The sequence below is a fragment of the Aythya marila genome (genome assembly GCF_965140915.1).
Source record: "Aythya marila genome assembly, chromosome: 6".
Classification (NCBI taxonomy): domain Eukaryota; kingdom Metazoa; phylum Chordata; class Aves; order Anseriformes; family Anatidae; genus Aythya; species Aythya marila.
Genome location: NC_139047.1, coordinates 15,822,255 through 15,837,623, shown reverse-complemented (window position 1 = coordinate 15,837,623; position 15,369 = coordinate 15,822,255). Strand labels below are relative to the sequence as shown.

At 38.9% G+C, this 15,369-nt stretch overlaps 1 protein-coding gene across 1 annotated transcript in view; it reads right to left on the bottom strand.

The window, feature by feature from the left end:
- Nucleotides 1-15,369, bottom strand: part of LOC309879566 (titin-like) — a 246,514-nt gene that overhangs the window by 12,936 nt on the left and 218,209 nt on the right. Inside the window, exons 262-285 of the mRNA XM_082763383.1 lie at nucleotides 14,817-15,113; nucleotides 14,127-14,714; nucleotides 13,724-14,026; nucleotides 13,272-13,568; nucleotides 12,522-12,809; nucleotides 12,136-12,435; nucleotides 11,737-12,039; nucleotides 11,275-11,580; nucleotides 9,401-11,167; nucleotides 9,005-9,301; nucleotides 7,910-8,197; nucleotides 7,516-7,815; nucleotides 5,362-7,428; nucleotides 4,965-5,267; nucleotides 4,578-4,883; nucleotides 4,186-4,476; nucleotides 3,740-4,039; nucleotides 3,323-3,628; nucleotides 2,884-3,189; nucleotides 2,503-2,784; nucleotides 1,609-2,202; nucleotides 1,227-1,514; nucleotides 808-1,107; nucleotides 72-374 (exon numbers count right to left, since the gene is read on the bottom strand). Coding sequence (XP_082619509.1) covers nucleotides 72-374; nucleotides 808-1,107; nucleotides 1,227-1,514; nucleotides 1,609-2,202; nucleotides 2,503-2,784; nucleotides 2,884-3,189; nucleotides 3,323-3,628; nucleotides 3,740-4,039; nucleotides 4,186-4,476; nucleotides 4,578-4,883; nucleotides 4,965-5,267; nucleotides 5,362-7,428; nucleotides 7,516-7,815; nucleotides 7,910-8,197; nucleotides 9,005-9,301; nucleotides 9,401-11,167; nucleotides 11,275-11,580; nucleotides 11,737-12,039; nucleotides 12,136-12,435; nucleotides 12,522-12,809; nucleotides 13,272-13,568; nucleotides 13,724-14,026; nucleotides 14,127-14,714; nucleotides 14,817-15,113 — 10,980 coding nt within the window. The remainder of the gene's footprint in view (nucleotides 1-71; nucleotides 375-807; nucleotides 1,108-1,226; nucleotides 1,515-1,608; nucleotides 2,203-2,502; nucleotides 2,785-2,883; nucleotides 3,190-3,322; nucleotides 3,629-3,739; nucleotides 4,040-4,185; nucleotides 4,477-4,577; nucleotides 4,884-4,964; nucleotides 5,268-5,361; nucleotides 7,429-7,515; nucleotides 7,816-7,909; nucleotides 8,198-9,004; nucleotides 9,302-9,400; nucleotides 11,168-11,274; nucleotides 11,581-11,736; nucleotides 12,040-12,135; nucleotides 12,436-12,521; nucleotides 12,810-13,271; nucleotides 13,569-13,723; nucleotides 14,027-14,126; nucleotides 14,715-14,816; nucleotides 15,114-15,369) is intronic.

Here is a 15,369-nt window from a genome sequence, read left to right as displayed (position 1 = left end):
AAAGAGTGACTTCTAGTAGGATCATTTCTATTCTGCTATCATGTGCTTAATCTATATAGGAAATTACTTACCAATTGGATCCCTGGCAATGGCAGTCTTGGAAGGACGGCTGGGTTTCCCAGCACCTCTGGCATTGATTGCTGTGACCCGGTGTTCATATTCTAATCCTTCAACCAACCCAGTGGAACGGTAACGAGTCATGGTAACTGGAACTTTATTTACACGGATCCATCTATCTGCTCTAACTTCTTTGCGTTCCACAATATAACCAGTAATCTGTGAATCACCATCATCTTCTGGAGGATACCAAGTTAATGTCATGCCATCTCGAGAGACATCAAACACTTCTGGAGTGCCAGGAGGGCCAGGAATACCTGTAAAAAGAAAACACAGAATTAGTGAAGAAAGCACCTGATGGTTCTACACATAGAAATATGCAACATAGTATGTAGAACAAGAAAATATCAATGTCTTATCAAATTCTTTTTATCAGCAGATACCAAAGTAGTTTAGAAACTAGATCAGTGAAATAATCCTGCTTTTATAATGGGGGAAAGCAATTTTTCAAGGTCAACTGTAGACCTGAGTATAAAATCCAAGTTTACTGTCCAGGTTCTGTGCAATGCATCTATAATACCTGCACAGGCTTGTGTATGGCATTGTTCCCTGGAAGTATAACAAGACTACTGTGCATGATGATGTATACTATTTGAAAAAAGAGGTAGTTACATCTAGAAAATTGTATTTTTGTGTGGCTACATAAGCCCATGTACATATATATTTTTATATTTTTAAAGGTAGACTTACGAATTCTACTCTTGCATTCTATAATTTCAGACTGCAGATAAGATCCAATTCCAAAGCGGTTTGTAGCAGCCACACGGAATACATATTCTGCACCTTCAACAAGCCTGGTGAACTTGTATGTTGTCCTGGTTACTGACTCCGAGACTGGCAGCCATCCAGGACGGTGAGCATCACGCTGTTCTACCACATAGCCACTAAGTGTAGCTCCACCATCCAGCTCAGGTGGCTCCCAGGAGATGGTAACATAATTTGAATCAATTTCATCAATTCGGATAGGTCCAACAGGTGGTCCAGGTTTGTCTATGGAAAAATAAATAAATTTAAAGGCCAAAAAATAATGTTGAGAAAAAGAATCATATAACTGGTGACAAAGTTCAGACAGTTAAAGATCATGGACAATTACTTTCAAAAGTTCTTACCAAGGATTATAACTTTTATTGTATCAGTAACTGTTCCAGTTGTGTTCTTCAGTTCAAGTGTATACTCGCCAGTGTCATGTATAGTGGTCTCACGGACAGTTAATTTAGCCATTTTGGCAACAGTCTCCATTTTGATGCGTTCTGATTCTTTTAGTTTAGAACCAGCCAAGAACCAAGATGCAGCTGGAGGTGGCCGTCCTTCAATTGGAATAGCTAATTCAATGGGCTTTCCAGCAGGTACATGAATTGTTTTCTGAGGTATTCCAGCAAGGTCAATTGTTGGCAGAACTAAGAAAAGAAAAGCATTGATATTTTTGGTATCCATTTTATAAATACCACATTCATTTGGTGTCAGCTGTTATTTTTAATCGTAGATACCTACCTTTTTGGTCCTGTACTGTCACTGCTGTGACAATCTCTCGTGGTTCTGACACACCCTTCTGATTCTGTGCTCTGACCCTGAACAAGTACTGTTCACCTTCATTGAGAGAGATAATTGTATGTTCATAAACAGTAGGCTTCACTGTCACTACCTTCAACCATCTTTCTGTTCCAGCTTTGCTGGCCTCAATAACATAGCCAGTCAGTCTGCTTCCACCATCATGTGGTGGTTTCTCCCATGCAAGAGTCACAGTTGACTTAGTGGTATCAATCACTTCAAGTTTTTGTGGTACCATGGGTACATCAGATACTAGTATTGCGTCAGATGTCTCACAAGCTTCACCAATGCCATAAATATTTTCTGGCAGTACCCTGAAATAATACAATGCTCCTTCTAGAAGTCCAGTAACTCTATAAAATGTCTTGCTGCATTTGGTAGTGACAGTCTTGTAAGCTCTCATGGAAGCTTCACGTTTCTCAATTATATAATTGCTGACCGGGGCTCCACCATCAATGGTTGGAATATCCCAAGTAAGTGTCACAGAATCTTTTGATACTTCCTTAATTCTCACTGCAGCTGGTGGACCAGGTGTATCTAAAACAACAACAACAACAAATTATTTTTTTTTCTTCTGGATCCCTTCCTCTTCTGGTCAATGATTTACTTCTGAATAAAAAAAAAAGAGGAAAAACAACATTTGAATTTGATTTATAAACTAGCAGAGCTTTTTAAAACTACTTATTTTCCTCTGTGTTGAATTGTTTCTTTGAATTCCCAAACATTCTCATGTTATTTAAACTGCAAAATTCCTTTGGAAATAACTTAGTTTTTTACTCCCACGCAACATGCACTATGAGTGGTGTCATACCTCTACATAACTGTAGCAGTACTTACCATACACTTTTACAGAAATAGTCGCTGATTTTTTTCCTGATTGATTTTCAGCCTCAATGATGTATTTTCCAGCATCATACCGATTAACTTTATCCACAATAAGTAGAGTGTAACTGTCGGTAGTATCAATAATAGCTCGACTTACAAGGTCAACACCCTGCTTGCTCCATGTGATTACAGGAGCAGGTCTGCCAGACACAGAGACCATTAGGCGCAGGGAGCCACCAGCTCTCACTGTTACTGTTTTCCTCAGATCATCAGCAAGCTCAAGCTCAGGTATTTCTGATGAAGGGGTGTAAGAAACAAAACAAATTAATCTTTTAGTAGTTTTGAAGGAAAACATAATTATTCCTTAAAATACACACTGAGTTTTCAAATTACCTATTCTTTCCACAGGTTCTATTTCTGCTGAAGATTCACTAAATTCGCTCATACCATTCACGTTTGTAGCAGCAACTCTGAATTGGTATTTCTGGTTTGTTTTAAGGCCAATTACGGTGAACTCAGCATTCCTCAGAGTGGGAGTTGTATGTGGTCGGTACCACTGTTCAGTACCTTCTTCTTTCATTTCAAGAACATAGCCTAAGATGTCAGCACCACCATCATATGTGGGCTTTGACCACGCTAAACTTATGCTGTGCATGGTAGTATCCACAACTCTTGGAGCTGAAGGTGGTGCAGGAGTATCTTTGAAAAAGAAAATATATTTCATATTGGTGCAGGGAACATTTCACAGTTTATGTATTTTATATTAAAATATTTTTTACATATTTTATATTAAATATATTTATAAAAATATATTTTAAATGTGGCAACTTACATGATGGCTCTTTGCATAACATGTATTGTGAAGCTTCACTAGGCTCACTGTTTCCAGCAGCATTCACTGCAGTGACACGGAACTGGTACTGGCTTCCTTCCATAAGACCAGTGACTTTCAGTCTGGTATCATAAATTGTGTAATCTCTGTTCACTCGTGTCCAGCGCAGACTTTTCCTTTCGCGTTTGTCTACAAGATAGTCCTTAATCTCACTGCCACCATCTGATTCTGGTTTTGTCCACTGAATAATGATGTGTTCCTTGCCAACACTCACTTCTTCAGGAGCACCAGGCTGCGTTGGGATAGCTTTTTTTTTTTTTTTAATGTGAAAAAAAAAAAGAAGTTTTACCATTTTTTTAAAATCTATGAGAAACATTCCACACATTCTGACACAGGATGGAAGGTATTAACACTCACTGAAAGCATTCCTGGCAATGACGGGTTCTGTTTCAATTGGAACACCTGGCCCATATTTGTTGACAGCTCTGACGCGGAAGATGTACTCATTATTTTTAATAAGTTTTGTTACCACACATGATAATGTCTGGCATTCAGCCTCAACAATAACCCAGTGAAGTCTGCTGGTTTCACGCCTTTCTACGATGTAGTGAGTGATTTGTGCACCTCCGTCTTCCTCAGGAATGTTCCATGCCAGAGTACATTTCTCTTCTGTTACTCTGCTAACTGTGATTTTGCCTGAGCATGGACCTGGTGAATCTGAGTAGAGGTGAAAATAGGTATTGTTATTAGCAGCTAAGAAAAAATTCTCACTCTTATTTAAAATAATGCTTTTTTTTTTTTTTTTGCCTTTTTTTTTTTTTTTTTAGTATATTATATAAGAATATTAATCATGGAATACATACCAAGCACTTTGACAAGAACAGAAATTTGTTTTGTCCCACTGGCATTTTTAACTGTTAGAGTATATTTTCCACTATCACTTCTGTCACAGAACTTGATAATTGCAATGGCTCGTTTGCTGGTGTATTGCAGAGAGATCTTTTCACATAGGTCCAGTTCCCTGTCACCTTTGGACCAGAAGACTTTTGGTTCTGGTTTCCCACCAACAGCTGCATCCAGAACAAGATCAGATCCAGCCCTAATGGTCACAACTTCTCCCTGCAATCTAGCATCGAGTTCAGCCTTTGGTGGTGCTGTCATAAATAAATAAAAAAAAGAGATTAAAAACAAATTACATGACAGTATTAAAAATGGAACATTATTTTTTTAATTGTTCCAAATGAGTATTTCTTACAGTATTCATCTTTGCAAATGACAGCACCAGTTGATTCAGATCCTTTGCTAATCACACCAGCAGCATTCTTTGCTAGTACACGGAATTCATATGCTTCATCTTCACTAAGAGCTGTCACGGTAAAAAAGTTTTCTGAGACAATGGTATAATTGCATTTCAGCCAGCGTCCATCACCAGATTCATTATATGGTTTACGCTCTATAATATATCCAATAATTTTACTTCCACCATCATAAAGTGGTGCTGACCAGCTCAGGGAAACTGTAGATCTGGTGACATCTGTTACTTCTGGTCTTCCTGGTGGATCTGGAGAAATAAAACAAAAAATGAGAAATGTAATTCTCTTTGAACTTAATTAACAAAACAACTATTGAAAGTAATACTTACCAACTGGATTTTGAGCCACTACAGGTCTGGAAGCTTCACTAGCTTTGCTAACACCTGCAGCATTTAGAGCATACGTTCTGAATTGATATTCTAGGCCTTCCACCAATCCTGTGACTTTGTAGTTGCATTCACAGCATGGCACTTTGTTTTCCTTCACCCAAAGAATAGTGTTGCGCTCCTTCTTTTCAACCCAGTATCCAATGACTCTGCTGCCACCATCATGATAGGGTTCCTCCCAGCGAATTGCCATGGCAGTTGCAGACACAGAATAGACTTCTGGCCTTGAGGGTGGGCTTGGTGGAACTAAACACAAATTGGAGGTGAGGAAAACGTTAGTTGTTACAAATACTTACAGTAGTCTGAGGAAAACAACAGATTTTAAAAAAGTTTCACTTACCAAATGGATGCTCAGCTACCACAGTTTTTGATTCAAGGGGTTTGCTGACACCAAATCTGTTTTCTGAGCTTATTCGAAAACTGTACTCCTGGTATTTTGTAAGATGAGTGACTTTGATCTGTGTACGTTTTACACTGGAATTTACCAGTTGCCATGCTGTTGTTCCAGATTCACGTTTCTCTACAATGTAGTTTGTAATGTCACTGCCACCATCATCTTCAGGTTCTTTCCAGGTCAGCACACAGGATTCAGAAGAGACAGATGATATTTCAATTGGGCCAGTGACTGGACCTGGCCTTCCTATGACTACCACTGTGACAGTAAATGTTTTCACACCAGCGGTATTTTCAAGTGTGAGGTAGTACTTCCCAGAGTCACCTCTCATACTGTCCTTTACAGTAAGTGTTGTTCTGTCTTTTGTTGTCTTGATGGTCACTCTCTCAGTTTCCTTCAACCTCATCTCCTCAAGTTTCCATGTCACTTTTGGAGCTGGGCGGCCACTAATAGGTATATCAATAGTAAAGGTGCTTCCAGCCTTGCATGTTATGAGCTGTCTGCTTATTTCACTGAGATCTGCTGTTGGTTCAATTTGTGGCTCCTTAATGATAACAGAAGAGAAAGCTTCTCTTGGCTCACTGTAGCCAGCATCATTCCTGGCCTTGACCCGGAACTCATATTCAGTGTTCTCCACCAGGCCTTCAACAGTGAAAGTAAGTTGTTTTGTTTGACCAGCTTCAATCCAGTAGTCAGATCCTTTTTGTTTCATTTCAAGAAGGTATCCAGTAACACGACTACCACCATCATGGTCAGGTTTAAGCCATGCTAAAACTACAGAAGATTTAGTTGTATCAACAATATCTAGTCTCTTAGGTGGAGCAGGTTCTTCAGTGGCTATAATTGGTTCCGTCAGTTCACAGGGTTCACCTACACCATATTCATTTTCTGCCGACACTCGGTAGTAATACGGGACACCTTCTGCTAGATCAGTGACCTTAAAGATTTGTCGAGTGCATTTTGAACTCACCACTTGCCAGCTACGACGGCTTGCTTCCCGTTTTTCCACAATGTAGTGATGGATATGTGAACCTCCATCCAAAACAGGAGCATCCCACATTAAAGTAATAGATCCTCGAGTCACATCCTTAAATGTAATAGGACCAGGTGGACCAGGAGTGTCCAAAACTTTGACAGTGAATGTAATTGACTTACTTCCACTGTTGTTTTCCACAGTAAAGACATACTTGCCAGCATCATTTCTATTGCATTCCTCCACAGTCAATGTGCTGAATGAATCAGTTGTTTGAATGTCAGCACGCAAGCTAAGATTTGCATCTGCTTTGGACCACACAGCAGTAGGAACAGGCTTTCCAGAGAAGGCAATAAACAGACGAATGCTTGCACCTGCTCGTACAATATGAGTCTGCTTGAAGTTTGCATCAATATCAATTTCAGGTGCAGAAAGCCTGTCCACAGTTTGGACTGAAGCAGGAACTTCACAGCTTTCTCCTTTTCCAGCACCATTGACAGCACTAACTCTGAATTTATAGTGTTCTCCTGCCTCCAAATCAACAACAGTATATTTAGTAGCAAGAACGGTCTCCGCATTGACTTTCTGCCACGCTTCTAGGTCAGCTTTGCACATCTCAATAATGTACCCAATTATTTCCATACCTCCATCAAAAACTGGCTTGGTCCACTCTAAGCTTACACTAGTCTTTGATGTATCTGTCACCTTTACAACATTAGGAGCACTTGGTGGGCTCACGGGTTCTCTACATTTAATCAGCTTTGAAGCATCACTTGGAGGTCCAACTCCTGCAGCATTTTCAGCCATGACACGAAATTCATACTCATTGCCTTCAATAAGGCCAGTTACTCTGTATCTGTTCTCAGCAATGGGCCTCTTACTGGATACTTTAACCCAGCGCATGCTCTTCTTTTCTCTCCTTTCTAGAATATACTCATTTATCTCACTTCCACCATCTGAATTTGGTCTTGCCCATGTGAGTGTGATACTGTCTCCTGTTACATTCGTGGGCTCTGGAGTTCCTGGGGCATCAGGAAGAGCTAAAATAAAAATAAAAAGAAAAACATCATTAGAAATGCAAAATGTTAACTCAACAGTTACTTCTACAGAATGAGACGGAAACTTACTGTAAGGTATTTGTGCTGTAACTGGATCAGACTCCAGTGGTCTGCCAACTCCAAATTTGTTTACTGCAGAGACACGGAACTGATACTCATTGCCCTTTATTAATTTAAGTGCAGTGTAGCTGCAAGCTTCACACTTGTCTTCAACTAATGCCCAAGCAATCCTGCTGGTTTCACGTTTTTCAATTATGTAGTGGGAAATAGAAGCACAACCATCATTAGTGGGAGGTTCCCACCATAATGTCACTTTTTCTCCAGTAATGTTTGTGAATCGTATTGGTCCACCAACTTTTCCTGGTGTATCTGCAAAATTAAAGGTTTAGAATTAAAATTTGCTGGCACTTAGATTAAAATTCTATTAAAAAAAAATAGAGACTGAAAGTGTTTGGTGCAGTACCTTGTATTCTGAATGTAATATCTTCTCGTTTAGTTCCTGATGCATTTTTGGCTTCTACTGTGTACACTCCACGATGATCCCGAGTTGCATCTCTAATGAAAATTGTGCTATATCCAATAGCTGTAGTTATTTCTATACTCATTGTTTTTTCAATCTCCTTACCATCTTTAAACCATGTCACCTTAGGTACTGGACGTCCTTTGATTAAAGCTTTAAGTCTAATGCTCTCTCCAGCTTTAACAGTAAGGCCTTCAAAGTGCTCAGGGCCAAATTCAATTGTTGGAGCAACTAAAAAAGGAAAACATAAATCAATTCTCATATAGCTAAGTAATTTTTCCTGATACTATTTTAAACACAGTAATTATAAACGATTGTTGTATAAAGAATTATGACCTGTAAACTTATTTTTCCTGTTAGCAATCCGTGCAGCGGATTACCATAGGTGAAATACATTAATGTTTGTTGTTACAGCATGTTAAGCTGAGTCAAATTTTCATTTCTAAATTACTCAGTGCATCAGATTATTAGTCTATTATTCCTTTCCAACTTTTCTGTTGCTTCTTATCCAACACATGTGGAGTGCCATGACTTTAAGCAAAAGTATCTGGAAACTCTTATTTCCCTGGACAGGTTTAAATTACTCTGGATACCTTCCTGAAGGTCACAATCATCAGAAACTTTGGAAAGGAAAACTACAGGGCCACCATCCAGAATAACTATCTCTGCCAAGTCCGAGAGTACATGATATGAACTGTTAAAGTTGCCACAGAGTAACAAAACCATAACTACATCAAAACATATTGTAGGATGATATTTCATTTTCAAATAAATCCCAGCAAAATTCTATTTATAAGACAAAAAGAAGTCTATTAGTACATTGAATAAAAAATTACTGCTTTACTCTAATATAGCAATTGGTTACCTATGTCTACAAGATTTAGGTCTTAAATTTAGCTCCTCCCATCTTGCACTCAAACAGAAGTGATTCTGAGTTGGCTGGAAGAGCAGTCATGGATTCCTCCCACTTTGGCCCACATCTTCCAGAAGCTCTAGTTGGCTTCAGTACCCAAATACAATCATATTAAGAAATCTTACCATTTTCATCTCTGGTCATGATATAGCCTGAAGACTGTGAAGGTGGGCTAATTGTGCCAACAGCATTTCTTGCAAGAACTCTGAATTCATATCGGTCACCTGGACTGAGTCCTGTAACTGTATATTGGCATTCACTGACATCAGTAAAGTTGCATCGGAGCCAACGGTCTTCACTTCCTTGCCGCTTCTCAATACTGTAGGCCACAATCTTACTGCCTCCATCACGCAGTGGGGGGGTCCATTTAAGAGTGACTGTTTCCCTGGTGACATCAATGTAATCAGGAGTACCAGGTGGGTCTGGAAAAATAAAATAAAATAATTTATTTCTATTACTGTTCACCATAGTCTACAGAACCAGAATTTTCTTGGGTGAAGTGTGACTGGTCATTCACTCACCTACTGGAGAAACTGCCAAAGTAAACTTGCTTGGTTCACTAGCTCGGCTTAGACCAGCAGTGTTTTCTGCATATACTTGGAACTGGTAATCCAGGCCTTCAAGCAGTCCAGTAATTCTGTATTCTCTGTTAGATATTAATGCAACATTAACCTTCTGCCACAAAATACTGTTTCTTTCCTTCTTTTCAACATGGTATCCAATAATCTCCGAGCCGCCATCATAAACAGGAGCATCCCAAGCTATGGTCATTCCATCAGCAGTTACATTGTATACAACAGGCTTGCCTGGGGCACCTGGTGGTCTAAATTGATGCTTTGCCACAACGTCTGCTGAGACAAGAGGTGGGCTTACTCCGTATCTGTTTTCCGCACGAACTCTAAACTGATATTCAGTGTCCTTAACAAGGTTTGGTACTTTGAAAGTTGTTCTAGCAGCACTCGAGCACACCAGCTTCCAGTTCATTTGTGAAGTTTCTCTTTTCTCGATACTGTAGCCAGTAATTTCTCCTCCACCATCATCTTCAGGAGCTTCCCATGACAAAACTACACTATCTGCTTTGATTTCATCTAGTCTTAAAGGTCCTTTTGGCTTAGATGGAGGACCAAGAGTGATGACAGTGATTGGAAATGTTTTTCTGCAGATGACATTATCAAGAATCAAAGTATATTTGCCGCCGTGTTCCTTTTTCACATTCTTGATACTTAAGGTTATCTTGTTTTCAGTTTTCTTGAAACGAAGCTGTTCAGTTTCTTTAAGAGGGAGGTTGTCCTTGAGCCAGCTCATTGATGGCTTAGGTTTACCTTTATAGGGCAATTCAATATGCAGGTTATGTCCAATTCTTACAGCAATTTGACCTCCAGGAATGTCAGAAAGGTCAGCTTCAGGTGTTATTGTATGTTCTTTCACTGTAATGGGTCCAACCATAACACTATCACTCATGCCCTTTTCATTTTTTGCAAAAACTCTGAATTCCATGACAGAAAGTTCTTTAAGTTTTTCAACTTCAAATTCACAGCTCTTGCTTGTGCCTGCATATGTCCATTCTTTTTCTTCCTGCAGCTTCTTTTCAATAACATAGTCTGATATAATGCTACCACCGTCATAGTCAGGTTTGCTCCACTGCAGTTTAACAGACGTCTTTGTAGAATCTTTCATGGCTAGGTCTTTTATAGGTCCAGGTACGTCTGCAGCTTTCACTGGTTCAGACGTCTCACAAGGTTCACCCAGTCCAATTTCATTTTCAGCAAGAACACGGAAGAAGAATGCAGTCTTTTCTGACAGGTTAGTTAGCTTAAAAGTGGTATGAGAACACTTTGTTGTTACAGTTGACCAGGCCCTCTTTGCAGCATCTCTTTTTTCCACAACATAATTTGTTATTTCAGAACCACCATTAATGAGAGGTGGCTCCCATACTAGTGTAACTGTTCCACGAGAAACATGCTTAAGCTGTAGCTTCTGGCAGGCAGATGGTGTGTCAAGTACTTTTACATTCACAAATGACGATTTCGGTTCTCCAACTCCATTTTCAATTGTAAGAACATATTTTCCTGTATCATTTCGAGTAACTTGAGGAATAGTAAGTAACGTAGATGATTCTGTGTTCTGGATGATATATCTTTCATCAGTCCCAAGATTCTTGTCACCTTTTCTCCATGTGACAGTTGGAGGAGGTCTTCCTTTGAATGGAATTGTTATTTGCACATCTTCACCTGCTTTAGCAACGATAGAGGTCCGGAGGGCAACATCCAGATCGATTTCTGGTGCCACTGTGGAAATAAATAAAAATGAATAATGCATATTTGGAATATAAAATAAAAAATGCTTTGAAAAATCAAAACACAGAAAAGTGGTAAGTCACTGAAAGGTACAGTACCAAGAATATCTTTAGCTTGAACAGGTTCTGTCATTTCAATAGGCTCTCCTTGTCCAGCAGAATTTATAGCAGACACACGGAAATAATAATTAACACTTGGCTGAAGGTGGGATACAACATACTCAGTCGTTCTCACTTCTCCTTTAGTGCTGACTACAGTCCATTCTTGCTCTTCACCCTCCCTTTTCTCAACCACATAGCTTGTAACTGGACTTCCTCCATCATAGGCAGGTTTAATCCAGCCAAGGGTGACAGATGTCTTCGTTGTATCCACAACCCTCAACTTTGTTGGTGAGCCTGGTTTATCTGTAAGTTATAGTTTAAGAAAAAAAATATCAAAAACATATTAATAATAAAAAGGAAAAAAATAAATCTGTCTCAGTTACATTTATGCAAGCCACCCTAATTGCTCGCTGTCCATTGATCTCTAACCAATTAGATATATTGCAGATTGTCTCTTACCAACAGGATCTGCAGCTTTGTAGAAGTCAGAAGCTTCAGAGAATGGACCTTGTCCAGCTGCATTGACAGCACAAACTCTGAAATGATATTCGCTATTTTCAGTCAGACCTGTTACTTTCTGTCTGGTGTCACGAATGGTTTCTTTAGTAACCTTGAACCAACTAAGACTTTTCTTGTCACGTTTCTCAAGAAAATATCCTGATATTTCATTGCCTCCATCAACAGTGGGCCTATTCCAGACAACAGTCATAGAATTCTTGGTTATCATTGTGACTTCTGGTACACTAGGTGGTCCAGGTGCAACTGAAATAAAAATACATATATATTAGTTGATCAATACCATGTACAAATAATACACAAGATGATTCGGTTCTATTAGCTATTTTAAATGTTTCTTACCAAACGAATTTTTGGCTATAACTGGTTCAGACTCCAGTGAATCACCAACTCCAAACTTGTTCACACCACGGACACGGAACACATACTCATTTCCTTTGATGAGTTTTGTTGTAGTTACAATACACCCCTCCAGTTTTTCAGAAATTAAAGACCATACAACCCGACTTGTCTCCCGCTTTTCAACAACATAGTGTGTTACAGGTGCACCACCATCATCTGCTGGAGGGTCCCACATTACTGTAATCTTTTCAGCAGTGACTGTCTTAAACTGTATAGGTCCACTTGGGGGTCCTGGCTTGTCTGTGGAAGGTGCAAGAAATCAGATGTAAGTATTTATTAGTAGATTACTGTTTAATAATGTAGTACAGTCATATCTCAAGACATACCAAGTATTTGTACTCTAACATGGGCTGATGCTGAACCCATGGCATTCTTCAGTTTTAATTCATAAGTTCCACTGTTGAGTCGGGTTGCATCCTTGATGAGTATAGAAGCAAATTCTGTTGTGTTTTCCATTGAGAGTAGTGCACTGGTTTGTACCTCATTGCCATTTTTGAACCATTCAATTGTAGGTACAGGCTTTCCTGAGATGCCTAGTTTTAATGTAACTGAAGTTCCTGCTTTATATTTTACCACTTCTGTATATTCTGGTGGCACATCGATTTCAGGTGCACCTGAAGAAAAAAATAAAGAAACAAACAAACAAACATAGTTATTTTAAACTTGTATTTAATGAAAATAAAATAATAATACTTTTTCTAAGCAATCAGTTACAGGCATTTTATAAATATTGGTTAAAGTAAAGCTAGCATGCATAACTTAAATCAGAATCCTGGAACAAGTTAGAACTAACACTACCGAAAAGGCAACCAAATGTATAAATATTATCACTTTGGCCATGGACTGACTTCCATTGTCAAAATAATAAAAATATCATAAGACTGTAAAAATGCAGATACAGCCAAAGATGCTCATTACAACCATGCCCAAATAGCTCAAAATCATTCAAGCTTAGTAAATCAATCAAGGTAAACTAGCTTTCCATATTAAAAAGGCTCTGGTTCTGCAAAATAGTGCTGCCATTAAGCTTTCTAGTAACATCAAATGATACCATTATATCATTACAAAACACTTACCATATGTATCAACACATGTAATAGGACCCACTACATCTGACGGATTACTAATGGAACCAACGGCATTTTTAGCAAAGACACGGAATTCATAACGAGAATTCTGTGTCAGACCAGATACTGTGAACTGAGTCTCAATAACATTGGTGAAGCTAGCTTTTGTCCATCTGCCATCTGGAAGATCACGTTTTTCTACGATGTATCCAGTGATCTTGCTACCACCATCAAATGCTGGCTTCTTCCATGACAGAGTAATAGCAGTCTTCGAGATATCTGAGACACGAACATTTCTTGGTGGTTCTGCAGTAGGAAATATGAAAGCATTTGTAATAAATAACAGAGTATTTGTAATAAATAACAGCTGTTTTGGCTTCCTGTACAAGACAGAGTATCATGGGGGTTGGGTAAACATTACTTCAGTAGTTGGGTTTCTTTATCTTCTAGAGAATACATACCACAAGCATCAATTGCAAGGACTGGATCAGATGGATGACTTGCTTTTCCAATGCCAGCTGCATTTTCTGCATAAACTCTAAATTCATAGATAAGGCCAGCACTGATGGTGGTGACTTTAAAGTGAGTTGTACGAATGAGGGTCTTGTTAGCCTTCTGCCATAATATACTATTTCTGTCCTTCATTTCCAGGTGGTATCCAATGACTGCACTGCCACCATTAGTGACTGGTTCATGCCATCCAACAGTAATACTCTCTCGAGTGACATTAGTGACCCATGGTGTGGAAGGAGGACCAGGGGTAGCTGACGATATCAAAAGAATTGATTAATTGTTAACAAAATGAGACTTCAAACATCTGAACATTAAAATGTTGATGTACAGTGTGAGAAATGTATTACTTACTGTAAGGAAGCTTGACAACCACACATTGTGAGTCAATGTGATCGCTAATGCCAAAACGGTTCTCAGCTTTGATGCGGAATTGGTATTCTTCTCCTGTTGTAAGCTTCATGACTTTAATAACAGTTCTAGCCACGGTTGCAGACACTTCAGACCAGGCAGCAGTGCTTGTTTCTCTTTTCAGTACAATATAGTTGGTAACTTGACTTCCACCATCATAAGTTGGTGGCTGCCATCTGAGTGTTATACTCTCTTCAGTGATATCACTAAGGACAACAGGACCAACAGGAGGACCTGGTCTATCCAACACAACAATATTAACGAATGACTTTGTGGTGCCACTCGAGTTGGCAGCAGTAATGTCATATCTGCCAGCATCAGCAGCTACGCTTTCTTTAAGGTTAATAATGAAACTTTCTGCTGTAGTTTCGGTGTGAAATCTCATGGTGGGTTTGATTGGGACACCATCTCTTGACAATGTCACCTTTGGCAATGGTTTTCCAGAAACTGGAATTTCAACTTTCAGGTTTGAACCCGCTCGAATATACACAGTATTATGAGGGAAGCCCTTCATGTCAATTTCAGGAGATTCTGAAAAAGAAAATATTTTCAAATCATTAAAAATATTATCTCTTTTGAAGTATGAACCCAATTTATTGTATATAAACTTTTGTCTCATGTCAGGAAGCTTACCTAATTGTTCTTTAACTGTAACAGGGAGCAGTAGTTCCTTAGGATCACTTAAACCTGCTTGGTTTTCTGCAGACACTCTGAAGAAATAGTCAACGTTCTCCTTAAGACCATGGACAACATGATGAGTTGTCTTTACAACTGCACACTTAACCCATTTTTGCTGTCCTTTCTCAAGAGCTTCAATGAGGTAGCTCACAATTCTGCTTCCACCATCATGTTCTGGTTTTAGCCATGAAAGAGAAACACTGTCCTTTGTGACATTTGTTACTCCCAGTTTTTCTGGTGGGCTGGGTTTTTCTGACAACAACAACAACAAAAAAGTTTAACAGCTTAAGCAATATAGGAAGTATTTCCTTTTTATGTTACAATTACATAGGAATGCCACCTGGATTGGGAAAAATATTTTTAATGAATTTGTATATTAGAAACATTTTAAAAACATTTTAAGTAAAATGCAAGCAAAACTTCACATTCAAGCTACTACTTAGCATTTCCTTTTGTAAAACCACAGACATAACCCCCACATATTTACCTTTCTTACAGTTAATAGATT